This window comes from Mesoplodon densirostris, chromosome 2, assembly GCF_025265405.1.
Source record: "Mesoplodon densirostris isolate mMesDen1 chromosome 2, mMesDen1 primary haplotype, whole genome shotgun sequence".
NCBI lineage: Eukaryota > Metazoa > Chordata > Mammalia > Artiodactyla > Ziphiidae > Mesoplodon > Mesoplodon densirostris.
In genome coordinates, this window is record NC_082662.1 from 148,902,867 (window position 1) to 148,922,664 (window position 19,798).

The following is a 19,798-nucleotide window of genomic DNA, read 5'->3' on the forward strand; positions in this document are numbered from 1 at the left end:
GACCTGTGGGATTTTAGTTCCTGGACCAGGAATCGAACCCAGGTCTTGGCAGTGAAAGCGCAGAGTCCTAACCACTGGACCACCAGGGAACTCCCTCCCCCACACACCTTCTGTGCAGGATAGTCTCTTCCTGTCCTTCAGGATTCTGTATAAACTCACTCTCTGAAGTAAACCATCTCTTTATCTACATGGTTAGGACTCTTGTATTTCTCCTTGGTATCTCCTACCGCAGAGTTATGTACTCTATCACCATTATTTAGAGGGTATGTCTCCTCTAGCTGTGAACAACAAGAGGGAAGTTCTGTCTCCTTCTCCCTGTATTCTTGTTGGGCCCCGAGTGATCACCCAATTACTATTTACTAAAGGATGAATCAACAAACTTGAAATTTATATGGATTACTGGGGAAAACTGATTAGACCATAGATGAGGTTTTGGGTTGAGAAATAATCAAGGGGAAGTAGAGCGTAATTATAGAACCTGGAATGACAAGCTGGAAGATATCTCAGCAATTACTAATCTGAATGCTTAATTTCAAAAGTTCACATTATGCATTTCCCAGATGCCAGTGTTATTGTGCTAAGTGATTTATGTACGCCATCTTGTTTTGTCTTCGTAATAAGAGAGGGATTATTATTGCCATTTTAGAGATAAAGCATGAGTGATTTGTCTAAAAATCACTGAGAACTCAAACTGAGGCAGATGGTCCCCCTTACTCACACTTTACAAGGAATACTGTCTCCCAGAAAGACTAAGCAACGTTCCTCAGGTCATCTGGGTGACAAATGTTGAGTTGGCCCTAGAATCCTGACCCTCTGACTCATACTAGATTTTCTTTCGACATCATTCAGCCATTCTACAAAAGCCTCTAAAGGACAGGAAGAGAGAGGGGACAGGGTGGAAGTGACACTTTGTATTAGTTTGCCAGGGCTACTATAATTAAACACCACAACCTACATGGCTTAAACAACAGAAACATTTTCTGACAGTTCTAGAGGCCAGAAGGCTAAGATCAAAGTGTCCGGCAGGTTTGGTTTCTTCTGAGGCCTTTCCTCCTGGCTTGAAGATGCTATCTTCTCCCTGAATCCTCACATGGTCTTTCCTCTGTACCCATGCTCCCCTAGTGTCCTTAGGGTGTTCAAATTTCCTCTTGTTATAATCACACCAGTCAACTGGATGAGAACCCATCCTAAGGGCCTCATTTTAACTCAATCACCTCTTTAAAGGCCTGATCTCCAAATACAGTCACATTCTCAGGGACTGGGGGGTTAGGACTTTAATATATGAATGGGGAGGGGCACAATTCAGTCTATAGCACAGTTCAATAATATAAATATAACAGTTAAACAAAGATGCATACAGTTGTTAATGGAGAAAAGTGGCATTTGAGGAGGGAGGGGCAACCAGCCAGAGGAGTCCAGATATCATACAAGAACCTAAACTAGGATTGTGAGTAGATAAAGAAGAAGAGAGAGCACAGCATTATTTAGATGGACCAGCCTCCCTCATCTTCATCTGGTTATTTTGAAAGTGCACACAAACACACACACACACACACACACACACAGAGTACATAAATGAAACACAACGCATAATGTAATTTGTTTTACCACTTCACAATTGGGAAGTACAAATCCAGATAAACCTGACTATTTTAAGGGCCAGAAAACTGGCTGGCCCAGTTTCACATGCTGCATTACAGACAAAGCAAGAATGTCTCCTCACTCCAGAGCCAGTTTTCTGGTTTTCTTTCTCTGACCTTCCAGTTTGCTGTTATTTTCCATCGTTTCACCTCTTCAGTGGCCAAAAACAAGCAGTCACTCTGGCTGTATTTTAAGGTCAGAAAATTTTGGAATTGGAAGAAACAGTCATAATCACCACCTAGACAGACCTTGTGCAAATTTGTAAGCTGAGGTCTAAAGATATAAACAAACCTAGAGAATTCACCCAGTTAGGGAAACAGCTGAACTCCTCTCGCCACTCTCAATCAGGTGCCCTTTCTTTACACCCTCTCCTCTCCCCACCGCCATCCCCAACCAGCATACTCAGGCTAAAAAGAGAATTTAGCCAAAATTAAAAGAGCATGTGTATACAAGTTAGTTTGACCAGTATTTTAAATGGCCAAGTTATTGTCTGGTGGTATGACGTAGGCTCAAGATATGAATCTGAAGGAAATGAACAACTGAATTTCTCACTGTGATTGGTCAAATAATGCTGAAAAAGAGCCATTTGCATCTTTTAGATTTTTCTAGATGTGAATCATAGTTATAAGATGTTGACTTACAAATGCAACATGGATTGTTTTTAAAAATTCCTCTTCCCACACAGACCACTAAGGAATAATACCACATTGACAAGTGTTTACTATGTTCATTTTCAGAAAATGGAAAATGTTTTACCTTCTACTTAAAAGAAACTGATATTGGAGAGGTATCAGTGTTAATGCTTTTGAAATATACCTAACAATGTGGCACAAAATGCCAGGAAAAGGAATGGGCTTTGAAAAGTGCATTTACTTCTACAACTTTCTCTCTCCAGACCAGATGGTTTGCAAATATGCTCCCCTAGGGAGTATCTGTGTTTTGTTGAGGGTTCCACTCCCTCCTTAATTGCTGCCTCTTTTTATGACGTACCCAAGATTGCCACAGCAGGGAAGGCCGTATCTTTTTCTAAAGAAAACAGTCCAGGGAAAACCCCCAGGAAAACCGTCATGCTGGCTTAAATGTTTCATGAGAGCCATTTTATTACTGGATGAGTTATAACATTTTGAAGTTGTTTTACTTCTCAACTAACACGATAACTATTTCAAGCAGCCCATGAGGTTGATCTTGTAATTAAAATATGGATGTTGACTATGATCTTGAAGTGGAAAAAAATGACAGAAAAAAATAGCAGGAGTTGTGGAAGATCAGAGGCACTGTACACCCACCCATCTCATGGGTTACTGGGAAGTTAAACCACTAACCATGACACGAGCATTCTACAAGTCCTGGATTGTGTAATGTACAATAGGAATTCAAGTTCATCATTCTTTTTTCAGGTTGTAAGAAGTTTTAGAAATGTGCTTCTAGACACTGTGAATGGCAATTCACTTTTGAAATAAACAGGAAATTCAATCTTTTGCAGGATTAAGAACTCTGTACATAGAAAGTATGCATTTGAGGGGAAATTCTCAGGAGTTCTTAATATGTTTTATGCCTTAGATCCCTTTGGCAGTCTGGTGAAGCCTACAGACCCCATGATATAGTCTGACACTATAAAGTTCTTAAAATAAAAACTCTGGATTACAAAGAAAACCAATTATATTGAAATACATGGAATCTATGCAGCCTAGTAGACCTCTTAAATGGTCTCAGTGTATGCATTGAAGGGTTTTCTCTCTCTACTTCTGTGGAGTACATCTATGCAAGTCTAAAGTTCAATGTAAAATTTTTTAAGACAGAAGGACTTTCAGTACTATAAAGGGTAAAGCAATAGAAAACTAAGTTATTTTTGTACTCTGCTAGCACCATAATAAACATGTAAGCCCAACCTGAATATTTAGGTGTTATATATAATAAACACAGGTTGAAATGAACTAGAAATACTCATTTGCTCCAAATTGTGAAATATACATTTCCTCAACCTTTGATCAACAATGGAGAACAGTGCCAAGGATATTAATAAAATCTGTAAGAATGTTTCAGTTGAGCTTCTGCTGATGAGATATAATGCCTCAATGGGTTTTGTAAAAATATGAAATTAACAAAAGCAATGTTACATGCTCCCCTTCATTTTGGACAGGAAGAAGTTCGATAACTATATCTATACCACAGCCTAAGGACATATGGGTAGAACCAGGAATAAAGTGTAGGATGACTTTCCAACACATGATAGACATGTCTTATTGAGGTAGGGAGGGAATGAGGACAAAGAGGCATCTCCTGAGTGCCAAGCAGTGCATCTGGGAAACATCTGAGCCAGAAGCAAACTCAAGTGCATCTGTCCTCCCCACCTCCCTGCCCAGCCTGACCCACACAGACTCACTGCTTCCATTCACGGAAGCCCCTGGCCATCAACAGTGTAAAACTAAAGCACTTCAATAGAAGGAATTATGAGAAATGGCTAATGAATTAAAAATTTATTAAAAGAAGATTTTTTTTTAACTTCAAGGAAATACAAGAGTCAGTATTTCAATGAAATTGTTTTAGTTCTTAAAAAGAATATCAGTTTGATTATGGTGATTATGATAACCAGCTGTTCTCTAAAACTCTAAAGATTGAAAAAAAAAGAAGAAAATGACTTTTAGTTGCAAAATGAAAGATTTTTGTCAGGTTGAAGAAAGAACATCCTGCTAACAGAGTTGTAAAAGAATGACCCTCGGGCTTCCCTGGTGGCGCAGTGGTTGAGAGTCCACCTGCCGATGCAGGGGACACGGGTTCGTGCCCCAGTCCGGGAAGATCCCACGTGCCGTGGAGCGGCTGGGCCTGTGAGCCATGGCCGCTGAGCCTGCGCGTCCGGAGCCTGTGCTCCACAACGGGAGAGGCCACAACAGTGAGAGGCCCGCATACCGCAAAAAAAAAAAAAAGAAAGACCCTCTTTTTCAATGGTCAATTATTACTACTGAATGTTTCAGCCCTCTTTACATTGCAGAGTTGTAATGGTTCCAAGTCTACAAAGCACTGTCTTTCAGGGAGCACCAAGGTGGCCTTAGTGAAGGAGTAAAGTAGGCAAAGTTGAGGGGTAAGATATAAACTCTACACAGGAACTTAGCTAGATATCCAAGAAAGGCAGGCAAGGCCACGGTTAAACATTCAGAACTGAAAACAATTCTAGCAACTAGGAAGGAAACGGAGCCTAGCATGATGGCTCCTAGAACAGGTAAAGGCATTGAGATTTGCTGAAGTGTAGAACTGGGCCTAGCAGTTGGCTAGGCAAGGAAACCAAGAGTTTGAAAGGAACAAAGACTGAATCCCTGCCGACTAAATGCTGGAAATCAAGCCAATTTGTGACTGTTCCTTACTAGTTAATAATTACCCTAGATAAAAAGATCTGTATTCTACAAGTTCATGAATTTCTACGCATTTTTGTTTTAGGTGTTTTGTTTTGTTTGCTTAGTGTATTGGTTGTTCATTTTAAGGATTTCCAGATTTTCTTTCTTTAAAAACTCACACTCAAAAACAAAAACAAACAAAAAAACCCCACTCTAGCAAAACTCAGACTTCTGGCTTCTCTGGGTTTGCTCCTAGCATTTAAACATAGCTAGACATCTCTCTTTTGGTGGAACCAGGCTTCGGAGCTCCCTTCCAAGATGGCCGAAGACAATTCTCCATACAAGGCCGTGGCAACAAAGTGTAGACGCAGGCGCACCAAATTCACAGAAGAGCAATTGAAAATCCTCATCAATGCATTCAACAAAAAACCTTACCCAGGTTATGCCTTCAAACAAAGACTTGCTTTGGAAGTCAACACTGAAGAGTCTAGGATCCAGATATGGTTTCAGAATCGAAGAGCTAGGCACAGGTTCCCGAAAAGACCTGAGAAGAACTTAGACTTAAGACAAGACCGAGCTTACCCTGAAGAGAACATTCAAGGTGTGAGAGACAGACGATGTCGTACCAGCTACACTTCTTCCCGATTACAAACTCTCATGAATGCGTTCACGGAAAACCCTTATCCTGGGACTGATTCCAGACAGCAACTTGCTGAAGATATTGGGGTTCCAGAGTCAAGAGTCCAGATTTGGTTTCAAAACCGAAGATCTAGACTCCATATCCGGAAGAAAAGAGAACCCGAAGAAGCTTCAGCCCAAAGACAAAACCGGGGACAAGATCTCTGAGATGGGCACATTCAAGGTTTACAGAATGGCACTCCCTAGTGACTGTTTTATTTCCCTGGAGCCAGAACAAGGTGAACAGAGAGACAAATTCAGTGTATTTGATGTCATCAGCCTGGACTCCAGATCAGTTCTCTTCCTGGCAACATAACCTTCCAAACATACCTTCACCTTCTTCTTCATCTTCTGGAGACAGTAAACAGGACTTCAGGACTCAGAGGCAGATGACACAAAGTACCACACAGCCCTAGTGACTGAATCTAGATTCAGAGTTCAACAGATCTCGAGGACAATGAAAATAAACTTATTAATACCACTTTTATGGTCATACAAATAAATGACCGATTCAAGTAAAAATCATCAAAACATATGTGGTATTGTGACTTTGATCAACTGTGCTGATGTACTGAAGCCTCCATAAAAACCCAGAAGGATGGGGTTCAGAGCTTCTGGGTTAGTGAACGCATGGTGGAGAGGAAAGCGATGTACTTGAAGAGGGCATGGAAGCTCAGAGCCCCTTCTCACATACCTAGCCCAGATGGCTGTTGACTCATATCCTTTAATATCTTTTGTAATAAATCTGCAACCTAGTGAAAAAAAAAAAAAACATAGCTAGAGAAAAACGACCTAACCTGGCAGACTGGTTTTTAATCTTAGGTTTACATTCTCAGAACTCAAAGAGGCTCTCCCCACTACACAACGCCTTTCTAAGTTTTTCTGGTGCCCTTGAAGTCCCATGTTAGAAAGACTTTCCTCTCCCCCTCAAGTCTCTCGCCTCACCTCACCCTCACTATTGGCTGTGACCTCATCTCCCTTCACTGAGAAAACAGAAGGCACCAGGGGGAAGTTCCCATTTTCCCACCAGCAAATCTGCAAACTCCTCTGCCCAGGCACTTGGGTTCTCCTTCTTCCTGTCATGAAGGAGGCAGAGTTCCTCCTTTTGTTGCGGACCTAGCCCCACACATGGCTCTCTAGAGGCAAAATCCCTCTATCTTCTTCAAGTACTTCCCTCTGACGGCCATGCCTTTCTTTTCTGAATAATCAACCTTTACCTTCTACTGGGAAATCTGATTTGCTAGCTTTGTTACAGTCTCCCATAACTCCATATTCCTTTTCCCTCCATGTCTCCATTTTTATGCTGGGTTTACTGACAGATTTCTCTAAAGGGCCATTTGTTCCCACTGTACCTATCCATGTCCTCAGAGTCCTCCACTCCTATCCCTTCTGCCATCTCACTGAGTCCCCACCACTCCACTGGAACTGCTCTTATCAAGACCACTAATGAGGGACTTCCCTGGTGGTCCAGTGGTTAAGACTCCATGCTCCCAATGCAGGGGGCTCAGGTTCGATCCCTGGTCAGGGAACTAGATTCCACATGCTGCAACTAAGACCTGGCACAGCCAAATAAATAAATATTTAAAAATTTTAAAAAAGACCACTAATGACCTCCAAGTTTTCAAATATGGTCATCACTTTCCTATCCTCTGTTTCTCTGGAAGCACTTTCCCTCCTTTGTTCCCATGACATCATCCTAACTACTGGTTTTCCATCTGATATCTTGGTTGTTCCTTTCCAGGCTCATTTACAAATGCTGTTCTCTGCCTGGAGCCCCCATCTGAGCCACACTACCCTCACTCTAGGCACCTCCCACACCTGGCTTCTCATCCCTCACATCTCGGCTTAAATTTTACCTCGCAGGGAAACCTTTCCATCCTTCACCTCCCCAGGTTAGCCTGTACTATTAAAGTCCATTTGCTTCTTTTATTATTTGTTTATTATTTGCTTAATTATCATCTCTCTCCTCCAAGAGGGAATGAACTCTTTATTCACCCATGTATGCCCTAAATGTAGGACAGTGCCTAGCATGTAGTTCGTATTAATTAAAACATACTGAACTGGTGAAGGACTAAATGCACAGCCCAGTGATCAAAAATTCCTGGATTATATTAGCATCTGCCTTTTTTTTTTCTTGACCCAACAGGTAAAATTCTTAAGTGAAAAAGAGAGTACAGACTATCTAAATTGCTTCTAATACCTCTTCCTTTTCTAAGTATTTTAAAAGGTACATTTTCCCTACTCTTTTCCTAGGCATGCTACATATATTCATGAAATAGTATCTAGAAATTCTTTTCTTCACAGAAAATTGTAATTCATACAAGAATGTTCTTTTCATTGTGACAATAGCTCATAAGGTATTAATCAACCAAGCCAACTTGTCAATTTAACACATAATTTAAGCAGATAGTAAAATTTTCTGCAAACACTGAATGAGTTTCACAAAACTGATTCTTTTATTGCTTTTCATTGACAACAGAGGGATCGTCAGTGTTAAGGATAAGAAAAATATATCTCATATAAACATTGTGGACTTTTATATATTTTAAATATAAATCCCTGATTGTCACTACCTCAAAAAATAAGTACCAAGCAGCAGATTATAAGCAACCATCTTAATATTTTGCAACTAAATTTTTAATTAACTAAGAAATCTCTTTAAATTAGAATTTAAATTTGCTGTGAGAAATCTTCCTAAAATATGTTAATAGCATCTTCTACTAATCAATGATATAATGATACTTTGAAGTTATATTTGAACATGAATTCCCATTGTACACTGAAAGTAGTGATTTTGAAGACTATTCCATGACCTACAGAAATGCCGTAGTGCTACCTCTTTGAGATCTAAGTTCATGACCTCAACCGGTTTTAAACTCATCTGCCTCTTCTTCATGACAGTTAAATGGGAAGGAAGTTGATACCTGTTTGAGCTTTGTGGTAGATAATAACAAGGGACTGATGGATATTAAGATATCTTAATTATAGATGCCGGAATCTACACAGCATATCCTCATAACTGCATGCATCTTTAGATACTTTACTCCAGAGTACTTTTCTATAAATTCTTACTTAATTGCTCTAAATTAGTTTTCTTACTACTTTCATAATATTGCATCAACTACATGTAAACAGTCCACAAAATGGATTACCCTTTTGTTTCAAGTAATAACAAATGAGAGCCTGGGGACTTCCCTGGTGGCCCAGTGGTTAAGACTCCACACTTCCACTGCAGGGGGCACTGGTTCGATCCCTGGTTAGGGAATTAAGATCCTGCATGCCGCACAGCATGGCCAAAATTAATTAATTAATTAATTAATTAAAAGAAAAATAAGAGAGAGCCTGAAGAAAACTTAAAGACACCATTTTCCTGCCCCTAGACTAACCCAGGCAGACATTGTCTCTTCTACAATTACAGATCCAGGAATCCCACAAGAATACATACAGAGTCTAACACCCCAGTTTATTGCTGAGGTACTGCGCCCAACTTGCTTATCTTATTAAAGCTGTGGATGTAAGAGTATGAGGCAAATAGGAAGTGTGTCAATTTACTGACTTTGAAATTCAGAAGCCATTTGCTGACCTAATGTTTCTAGTGGTGAAGTTGCATCTAGCAGTCAAACATGACCTATTATGTATTATTTGTTATGAAGTTATACATATGTATAATAAGCCAACGTTATAACTAAAGTTGATTTTTACTACTGAAAAGGAATACCTGGTATACCATAAGCTACTGGGTTGTTCGGAAAGGTAAAATAATAATGATTTTTTTCTACAAATGATAAATCCAAGGTTAGAGTAACCATTTTGATACAAATGCTTTATGCCAACCACCAGGATTAATGAGCCAAAAAGAACCATAGGCTCTGTAGGTTATACTCAGAATATTCTAAAAAAATGCTCTATTACCACATGAAAGTAAAACCATTGGTAGAATTAGTGTTTCTTATACAACTCATAATACATCTCTTTTGTATTTTTGGATTAAACTTCATATACTTTATTGTCTTAAAGTGGCATATATCTTTATAAAATGCTAAATAGTTACAAAATAAGAAATTCTAAATCATATGCTACTTCTTCAATCATTCTTAAATTTGTGCAATTTCCTCTGTTATGTCAATCAGTAATCCAGTTATAAGAGCAGAACAATTGAGTTAATATGGAAACGTGCATTAGGATGTGTACTTTCTGGTTCTTCCCCTATAATTTTTCTGATGTTAACAAATAGGAGGAGGTTGACAGTCTTAAATAACATGCATCAAAACTGGAAATATAAACCAATCAATTAGTTAATTGAAACATACAAAATGCATCAAAATGGAAATCATAAGACTCGGATATTAAATAAGCTATTTAACTTTCCAACAGAGATATATCTTTTCACATCTGCAAAATGTGAATATTTGCTCTGCTAACCTACATGGTTATTGTGGGAATAAAGTTCTTGAGCAATCTCTTTATAAACCACAAAATGCTATGCAAACGAAAGGTATTATTGTCCCTCTGATATTTTTCTCAAACTAGGTAATCAGAAAACAGATTGTAAATTAAATAATAAAATGAAAACTAACCTGAGTGTTATAATTACATGAGTTTTTCGTACTATGGAATACTGAAATTACACATATTATAGATATTTGTTTTCTTTTTGTGGTATGTGGGCCTCTCACTGTTGTGGCCTCTCCCGTTGCGGAGCACAGGCTCCGGATGCGCAGGCTCAGTGGCCATGGCTCACGGGCCCAGCCACTCCGCGGCATGTGGGATCCTCCCAGACCGGGGCACGAACCCGTGTCCCCTGCATCGGCAGGCGGACTCTCAACCACTGCACCACCAGGGAAGCCCTAGATATTTGTTTTCTAATTCAAAACATACTGTTACCTAAAATACCTAAATTTCCCTATAGACTCCAGAAGTCAAGCAAATGAAGAGGAAGTTTAAGGAAAAGGGAGCAGCTGATTTACAAGTGCATTCCCTTCCCTTTCCCTTTCCCTTCCAGGAAAATGAGTGCAACTTGATCTCTCAGCTCTTCATCTTTGACTCAGTGGTTACTAAACTCTGACCGGGATCACTTATAGGTGATTGCTGAGTTTCTCTAAAGCTATTTGAATTCATTCAATAAGTGATCAGACTGGTTGTGCAGTTCATAAATCTGCTTATGGCGAGCACTGAATTATCAATATTTAAGCTTATTATATATTTGTATAGAGGAGAGATAAACTGTATTTTCAAAGAATTGTTCTGAGGGTAGACTAAGAATCACAGAGAATCCAAAAAACTGAGAATCACAGAATGGCAAGAGTAGCAAAATTTGGGCACATCTCTTTTTCTCAGGCAAATAGTGGTATCAAAAAGCAGGAACAGGGCTTCCCTGGTGGCGCAGTGGTTGAGAGTCTGCCTGCCGATGCAGGGGACACGGGTTCGTGCCCCGGTCCGGGAAGATCCCACATGCTGCGGAGCGGCTGGGCCCGTGAGCCATGGCCGCTGAGCCTGCGCGTCCGGAGCCTGTGCTCCGCAACGGGAAAGGCCACAACAGTGAGAGGCCGCGTACCACAAAAAAAAAAAAAAAAGGCAGGAACAATATCTGCTCTATTTAATGTCTTCTCTGGAAAGAACCCCTGAACCAACCTTTTGGTTCTCCCAACTGTCACTGCCCTAGTTGCCAAGGAGTACAAGATGAATGGCCTAAAGCTTATATTCATTTTCTCTAAGTTGTTTCTTGACAAACATGGACACCATTTTTCTTACAAAACCTTTCAAAAGAATCATCCTGTAACCTTTAGACCTATCTCTAGCTCCATCTTCTTGCATTAAGCAAGCCTGGATGTTCCTAAAGCTGTGGGAGATTCTACAAGGGTTTTGGCCCTCTTCTCGGAAACCTATTCAAGCTCCCTGAATTTTGTAGAAGATGACAGACTGTGAGAATAAAAATGACTTGCTTTCATTTTTCTATGCATCTCACCCATTGTTAAAGCAAAGGTATCAGGAAACAATAAGAACAATCCTCTAAACTTGAAAAAAGCAATGTTTACAGAATTTCTATTTCCATTTCAAAATTTAGCCTTTCATGTTAAGGCCCCTAACACTCTTCAAAATTATTGAGGACCTCAAAGGGCCTTTGATTATGTGAGTTATATCCACTGATATTTACCATATTAGAAATTAAAACTGAAAAAACATTTAAAAATCACGTTGAAAGATGCAATGCGTAAACATAGGCATACAAGTGTCCACCATGAAAATTGTTCAACCTTATTCCTGAAAAAAAATGCAAATTTAAACAAGATACCATTTTCATATAACAATTGTCTCAGTTTTTGGATTTGTTGTTGTTTGTTCTGTTTGAGTGATAACACAATGTTGGCTTAGGGAAATTCTACTCTCTTATACTACTGATAAATGGATCCAATCTTTCTCAAGAGCAAAATGGCAAAAATAATAACTAGTACTCTACAATATTTTGCTAAATGCTTTTTAAATCCTCCAAATACTCAATTATTATTATTATTATTATTATTCTTTTACAGCTGAGAAAAGAAAATTTTGGTAAAGCATTTGGCTTATGATCTCATAACCTGTAATTAGTGGAACTTTTGTTAGAACTTGAAAGATGCATTTTAAGAATCTATCCAAAGGAAATAAACAAAGATGTATACAAACATTTATATTGAGGTCCTAAATGAAACACTATTTATAATAGTAGAAAACTTTAATCCACCTAAATATCCAGCAATTTATAATCAGCCAATACAACATTTCCATAGACTAAAAATTACATCTTAGAACCATACTCTCTTGCTCATGGCTAGATTGCCATCACTTGCATAGTGGCTGACACATAGTAGGGACTTAGTAATATTTAAGATATGAATGAATATAAAATAACACATGAATATAAAAATATGTTTTAAGAGAAAATCTCATGATTGAGTGGAAGCATGTTATGAAACAGCATCAGCAGTGTGCTAAATTAATTAAACAAGGAGGCCATTAGACTAAGGTGACTCTAATGCCACTGCAGCCTACATCAGCAAACCAAAATCTAAGCTGGTAAATGCCTTGAAGGTACAAAATTGAAACCTAAGGACAGTCATTCACAAACAGCCAACTAAGCTTTAAGCTGTAGCCAATCCATAAATTCCTTATTTTGCTTCTGCTTTTTCTCTATAAAATTCTCTCCCACATATCATGTCAGTGAAGTACTCCTGACCACTTCTGGCTGGGCACTGCCCCATGCCAATCAATTTTTGCTCAAGTGAACTCAAAAGTTTTAATGTGCCTCAGTTTATCTTTTAACAAGTGTGATCACAACTTTGTAAAATCTACATGTGAGTGTATGTGTAGAAAAATGTCTAGAAGCGTAAATAGATGTATATACATGAATTTCTTGTCTCTGTGCTTATGCATGCTAGTTACCCAATAAATATTTTGATTGAATGAATACAATTTTAAAAGTAGTTACCCCTTGCAACTAAGAGTTTGCATGTCACAACTAAGGAGCCAGCCTGCCTCGACTAAGGAGCCCATGTGCCACAACTAAGGAGCCCACCTGCCCTAACTAAGGAGCCCACGAGCTGCAACTAAGGAGCCTGCCTGCCACAACGAAGACCCAGCACAACCAAATAAATAAATAAATAAAATTTTTTAAAGTAGTTACCCCTGGCAGGGACTATATGTTCAATTTTCCTTTTCTTCTTTGCAATTTCTATATGTAACAGGATTTAAACAATAAGCATGAACTATCTTTGTAATAAACAAGAATGTTATAAAACATAATTATGCTGGGAAATATCATTAGGAATTTTGGAACAAAAGCAGCAAATATAGACATCCCACAATCCAATAAAAAATAACTTGTATCTTACTTCCCTATTATGTTTTACTTATTGCATTCAGCAATAAAAAGTATCAGATGTTACAGAAAAATGGCAAGCTTAATATTGTGCAGCTAATTACTATCGGGGTGGAGTCTAGAATCTAGGTCATTTGGTTTCCAGGCAGTAGTTTTTCTATTACACCAATTAGAGTTCCAGAACACTAATTGAATACGTGCAATATTCACTGTAAGCCAGTTCTTTACTCATAAGTAAAATAACTTGCTAATTATTTGAAATCATCAGAAAGCTCTGAAATTCTAAGAAATACAATGCTTTCACACGACATGAATCGTTTTGGGGGATTTGTGAAATTCCTAAAGGCATTTCAAAATTTGTGCATGTTTGAGGACCATAAGTGTCATTATTCTAGGAAGGAGTCTACAGCTTTCATAAGATTTGTAAAAGGGTCTGTCATAAAACAAACAAAAAAGAAGAAGCTGAGAACAGCTAATGCTATAAAATCTGCAAGCAAGAGGAAGAAAACAACTGATGGTAAATAAAAAGACGTAAGAGAGGAAAAGGAAACACAGCTAATTCTGTCTTCCTCTTTTTTATTCCTGGAACATATTTTTTTAATGCAAATGATTTCATTTTATGACTTTGCTTTCTAAGCAGAGACACTAGGAATGATACTGATGGGTTGAAAACACAGGCCAAAGTATCTCTGTGGGATGACCTTTATCAGGTACTATTAGCAAGAAACTGATAAAAGTAAAATGTAAAAAAAAAAAGAAAGAAAGAAAGAAAGCATTTTAACATTGCAAGTCACTTTTGAGATATTTTTCATTTATGTTTAATTGGGACAAGGAAAATTACTAAATAAGTTTCTTAGTTTCTTGTCCCATAAAATGTGCTTCCCCTACAGGAAGTTTGTAAAGCTGCTTTGAGCAAATGCAGATTAAACACTTCTCTATGCATTTCACAGTTATTGCTTAATTTAAAATTTAACTCTTCCTCTGCTCACTGAAAGAAACAAATACCTGTTGTTTAATCCCAATATCAAACTTGACTGGCAAGGTCTAGAGATCTCTAGAACATAATTTTAAAACTCTTAACAAGGTTTCTTTCACTACTATTCCCTGCAAACATCTCTTAGGCTACAATTCCAAATTTATGCAGCAAACAGACACAAAACAAAACAGAAATTCTCCTTGAACCCAAAGGGTCATATATGCAAATACCATAACTTAGAACTGACACCCATCCAAATGGTCCGCCTCTAGTATTCTCCATCTGCCTTAGATGAATAAGTGCTTACATCATCAACAAACATAAAGAGCATTTCTTGTCCTAGTTTTTGAGGTAAAAATGACTAATTTTAAGATTTAAATGAGTGCAAGTTTTAGGAAACTTAAATAAGTTAAACCACTATTATTTCAAATCCAAATGCCTTTTTTTTTTTTTACAAATGCTTCCAATACAAAATTACTAAAATAGTATTCACACTCAAAACTTAGCTTTTTTATTTGAGCAAATCTTTTCCAATATCTTGTTTCGAGCTCTGTTCTCCTGGCATGTCAAATAACTTAGAAGGACGAATCAGAATACCAGTCAGTATACAATTAATTTTTCAATGTTGTTTGTTTTTTTGCATAACACTGCCACACATTAAATACCCAGGAATGCTTTGCATAAGTAACCGAAATGATTATTTTTTAATTAAACCTTAAATTAGTTGATAAATTTCTTCCCTAAAGATCCTTAGGGCTGTCAAAGAGCAGGCTGCTTAATAATGGGAATAGGCAACCACCGGGTGACATCACGTGGAGCGCTAAGTAGAGCCCTTACTGCCTTTCTGAACGTTCGCTTTCTTTCGGCGCTGTACATGAAGGAAATCCTTATCGTCGGATTCCACAGTGCATTTAGACCCCGGAAAGCAAACTGGCATTTGTTAGAAGGAAATTAAGGTCCCTCATCTGTATCTCATTTCAAAACTCAGAGGACGTGCAGACTTTTCGCAGCGGTGAATCCTAGGCTTCCCTTCGTCCTTTCTTCCTTCCAAGCAAGATACAAACTAAAAGCTAGGGAGGGCGGGAGAGAGAAGTGGAGCGAGCGAGGGAAGAGTAAATATATTGCTTACAGTTCCCAGACTTACAATGAGATTCCTCAGGCTCCTTTACGCCTCTAGCTTTCTGTCAGGATCCTTTCTCAGCCCGGGACCACAGAGAAGTTCAAGTCTTATCCTTGGTAGGAGGGGCTAAAATGTGAGCTGGTTTCCTTTCCTCTTTGCAGATATGTTAAGGTGGAATTAAGGAGGAAGGGAGGAAAAGCGTTGTACTCAGAGCAGCTAATATGTTAAATGTAAATGTTTACTTAACAGAACTAGGAGTTTGAAGTCAGAAAACATGCTTAAATAATATGTAAGTTAAACAGTCCTAAATTACATGGAGTCTATGTATGTGTGTGTCTGAAAATACTTCTTGTCCTTAAGTAGTTACTGCTTCCTCCTTTTTTTCCAAACAAGTAAGAACTCAATTGAAAAGATGGATAACCCAGAGCATACTGGAGAATGTAACACATATGTTGAGATTTAGGGGGGGAAATCAAATCAGGTTAAATTAGAAATATGCAAAGTAAATTCAAATACCTGATATCACTGTAACAAAGAAGGTATATTGTTTAAATTTATCCAAATTCTGCAAGAATCAATTAGTGTATTTACAAGATGACTTCTTTCTTTTTATTCTTTATCAATCATCCATGAGATGTTATCATGCAATTAACTATGAATTATAACAGAAACTTGAGGGGTTATTTTGTTTTTTGGGTTTTTTTTGCAAAGTTAGAATAAATGACCAGGGACTTCCCTGGTGGTCTAGTGGTTAAGACTGTGAACTTCCAACTTCCACTGCAGGGGGCATGGGTTCAAACCCTGGTTGGGGAACTGAGATACCACATGTCACAGGGCATGGCCAAAAAAACTTATATTACTAAAATCAATTTCATTTATAAAAAAAGAATAAGTGACTGTTTAATTCTAACTTTTTAGTATTAATCTGTAGCTAATATGAACACCATAATAATTAGTCATTACATTTAGCTTTTTCTGAATATCAAACGCTGAGCAACTAAATATATTTGAAGATAAAAAATTAAAAATGTGGTGGTTACCAAGGGCTGAGGGGAGGGGGTCATGGGGAGTTACAAATCAGTGAGCATAAAGTTTCAGTTAAGCAAGATGAGGAAGTTGGAGAGATCTGCTGTACCACATTATATCTATAGTCAACCATAATGTGGGGTACACTTAAAAACTGAAGGGGGTTGATTTCATGTTAATTGTTCTTACCGCAAGAAAATAAAATCTTAAAACAAAACAAAACAAAAAATTAGTGTTTTTAAAGACTGACACATTCATTTAGTGTATCTTGTTTTTCAAACACAGGATCTTCTAATTTTGTCTTTAATCTAACACTGAGCACACTCTCCTATCTCTCTTATAACATTTTCAAAGAATATAATTTCTGCAGACCCCATCATTAAATCTTCTGGATTATCTACTTTCTGTAGCTCAGAATTCAACTCCTTTTTGTCTTGATTTTCTCCTATAAATTCCACCTGTTATACTATCAGTCTCACCTTCCTAAAAAAAGGCCTGTGGTGTCTCAGGAAGTCAAGATTGTTTTCTTTCCAAAGAAGATCCTGAATTTCTGAAAGGTTAAGTGTGCTAAGTAGAGGAACAGAGAGCAACTACTGTTTTTTTTTACCTTTTTCCCCAGGTAAAGAAAGAATATGTTTTGCAGGGCACAGTCATCCTAAGACCCTGGTGAAGAAGGACTCCTTTGAAAAGCAGCTTCACAGTGCTCGAATCAGTTTGATAATAAAAAGTTGTAGCTCACTATTTGGAGGGGATATCCAATAGTGTGTAATCTGTTAAATATAAGAAAAAGTTTTGATTAAATACTTTCAAAGAGAATTTCAGGATATGTTATGGCTAGGGTTAAAACCTATGGGGAGATATTTGCCTCTTTTCAGCCTTACTAAATTGGGCTGACTTATCTCCATCCTTAGAGTGAATAAAATCTACTGCAGGTATGTCTCTCCCTCTCTGGAATGGATATCCAGACCACCTCCCATTGCCCACATTCAGTTCAGTTTGGCTCACTACCTATGATCTCATTGTTTACATAGACCCCTAGATGAATGATACCTATTCAGATTGACTATCCTTACTTTGTCCTAGTTCCTCCAAAAATATTTCCAACATTAGCCTACGAGTTCAAGAATCTCCACCTTAGGTAAGAAAGCCCCTGCTTTCATAGCCTGCCTCAGTCTGTAGGATGAATTGGTCGGAAGACCCCTCTTTTCCAGGCCTATCCATCAAGAAGATCTGTTAGGAGAAGGAATACAGGTAGGACCCATCTGAAACTGAGTATGTAGCAGCCTCTTTGAGTCCAATCCCACCTTGTGCGTTATTGCTAGTCAATAAGTTTCAGGCCCTTTACCATTAATTATCAATATTTTCAAAAATATAGACTGAGGATATTAAGCTAATTTAAGCCCTGGATAATTAAACAAAAGGAATGGCCTAAAAACTGGCCAAATTAACTACAAGAAAGTACCTACTTGTCAAAACCCATGGCTTGAAAAGCAGAAAAGAAAAACCTGAAGTTTTCATGATTGATTTTTCTTCCTCTATATGCAGTTGCTTTCTATTGTCTTTTTCACTGCTTCCACTTCACCTATCCTGTATTCTAACCATATGAAAGTGATTTGTCTCCCATAAACTTACTTGGACTTGAGGAATGAGATACTGTTTGGTAGTTAAATCCATATATCCAATGAAAATTATTAGCCAGCATGGTATGCTGAACGGGGAATCTAATCCAGATTGCAGATAGAAACAGGGAAGGTTCTCAGTGGTCACCAATTAACCAATTTACTTATAATAATATGTCCCTCTTTTCCACTGCTACACTTGCATGTTCTAGTTCATAATGCAACTATAGTGATAGTAAAACAATAAATTGGTATTCTTACTTTTTATCTGTCTATGAATACAACTAATATGAGTCATTCCTCCCTTTATGTATTAACAAAATCAAGTTAGGAAGACACCCCAATCAAAGAAAATGAAAGTAATTCTCACTTGTGAATTTTTTGGCAACCAGCTAATTAACTCTCATCTTTCATTCAGACTACCACAGAGACTAATCTCCTTGCACACCTTTCCCTTAAATTCTACTAAAATAACCCTACTTACTCTGCAAGGCTTAGCTCAATTATACCTTGTCTGGAAAATTTCTCTACCCACTCCCCTTTCCAGCATAATTAATCTTTCAGTTTCAGTAAGAACACTTATTAAAGGAAAAATATTTTATGCTACATGATGGTAGGAAACAAGCCTTCTTAATTGTAGTAAACCCTCTTGGCACACAAAGTCCATAACATATTAGGAGTTCAAAGGATATTTGTTGAATTTGTTATCCATGATATTAGGTTCAAAGATGTCTTAAACCTGACACCCAAATAGCACCCTACTGCCACCCTACTGCCATTTCCATCCGTACTAAAGAGGAGGAAGTTTATTTTTTTTATGCCCTGACACAAATAAAATTCCTGTAAATATGAAGCTAATCAGAGATAAGGGTGAAATGGATCCTAATTAAAATATATTTACAATCAATTTAAAAATTAGATTTCGTGGGAGTTCCCTGGTGGCCTAGCAGTTAGGAATCTAGACTTTCACTGATATGACCAGGGTTCAATCCCAGGTCGGGGAACTGAGATCCCACAAACTGCATGGCACAACCAAATAAATAAATTTAATTAAATAATTTTTAAATAAATAAAACTTAGTTGTGTTGAAAGCACAGATCTAGAGATAGTATATTTATGAACAATAAGAACTCTATTTTAATAGCTAAATATCTACTAGGACTCATCATCTGTACCTTCAATGTACATTTACTATACTCATATGTTTGCATCAATATTTTTGACCTGAAAAATGGAAGCAATAATTTTCTCTTAATTATTCTTTTTTTAATAGTTCATTTTTTTACATTATTTATTTATTTATTTGGAATATAATTGCTTTTCAATGTTGTGTTACTTTCTGCTGTACAATGCAGTGAATCAGCTATATGTATACCTATAATCCCTCCCTCTTGGACTTCCCTCCCACCCGCATCCCACCCATCTAGGTCGTCACAGAGCACGAAGCTGAGCTTCATTTGCTTTTCTTTCTTTTATATAAATTTATTTATTTATTTATTTATTTATTTTTGGTTGCGTTGGGTCTTCGTTGCTGCACACACGCTTTCTCTAGTT

The 19,798-nt window shown here is 37.7% G+C and overlaps 2 protein-coding genes across 3 annotated transcripts in view; one reads left to right on the top strand and one right to left on the bottom strand.

Moving 5' to 3' along the window:
• The window catches only part of PLA2G4A (phospholipase A2 group IVA), a 165,250-nt gene extending 149,540 nt beyond the window's left edge, over positions 1–15,710 (bottom strand). For both annotated transcript variants that reach the window (XM_060088500.1, XM_060088499.1), the window contains exon 1: positions 15,624–15,710. The gene's annotated coding sequence lies outside the window, so the exon portion shown is untranslated. The remainder of the gene's footprint in view (positions 1–15,623) is intronic.
• Positions 5,289–5,816, top strand: LOC132483228 (double homeobox protein A-like). Its single transcript, XM_060088498.1, has one exon. It carries the CDS (start codon positions 5,289–5,291, stop codon positions 5,814–5,816), a length of 528 nt encoding a protein of 175 aa, XP_059944481.1.
• Positions 15,711–19,798: the final 4,088 nt, after the last annotated feature.

Bases quoted from the DNA above. Each gene is read 5' to 3' on its own strand.
- LOC132483228 (XM_060088498.1), top strand. From the start codon at position 5,289: ATGGCCGAAGACAATTCTCCATACAAGGCCGTGGCAACAAAGTGTAGA.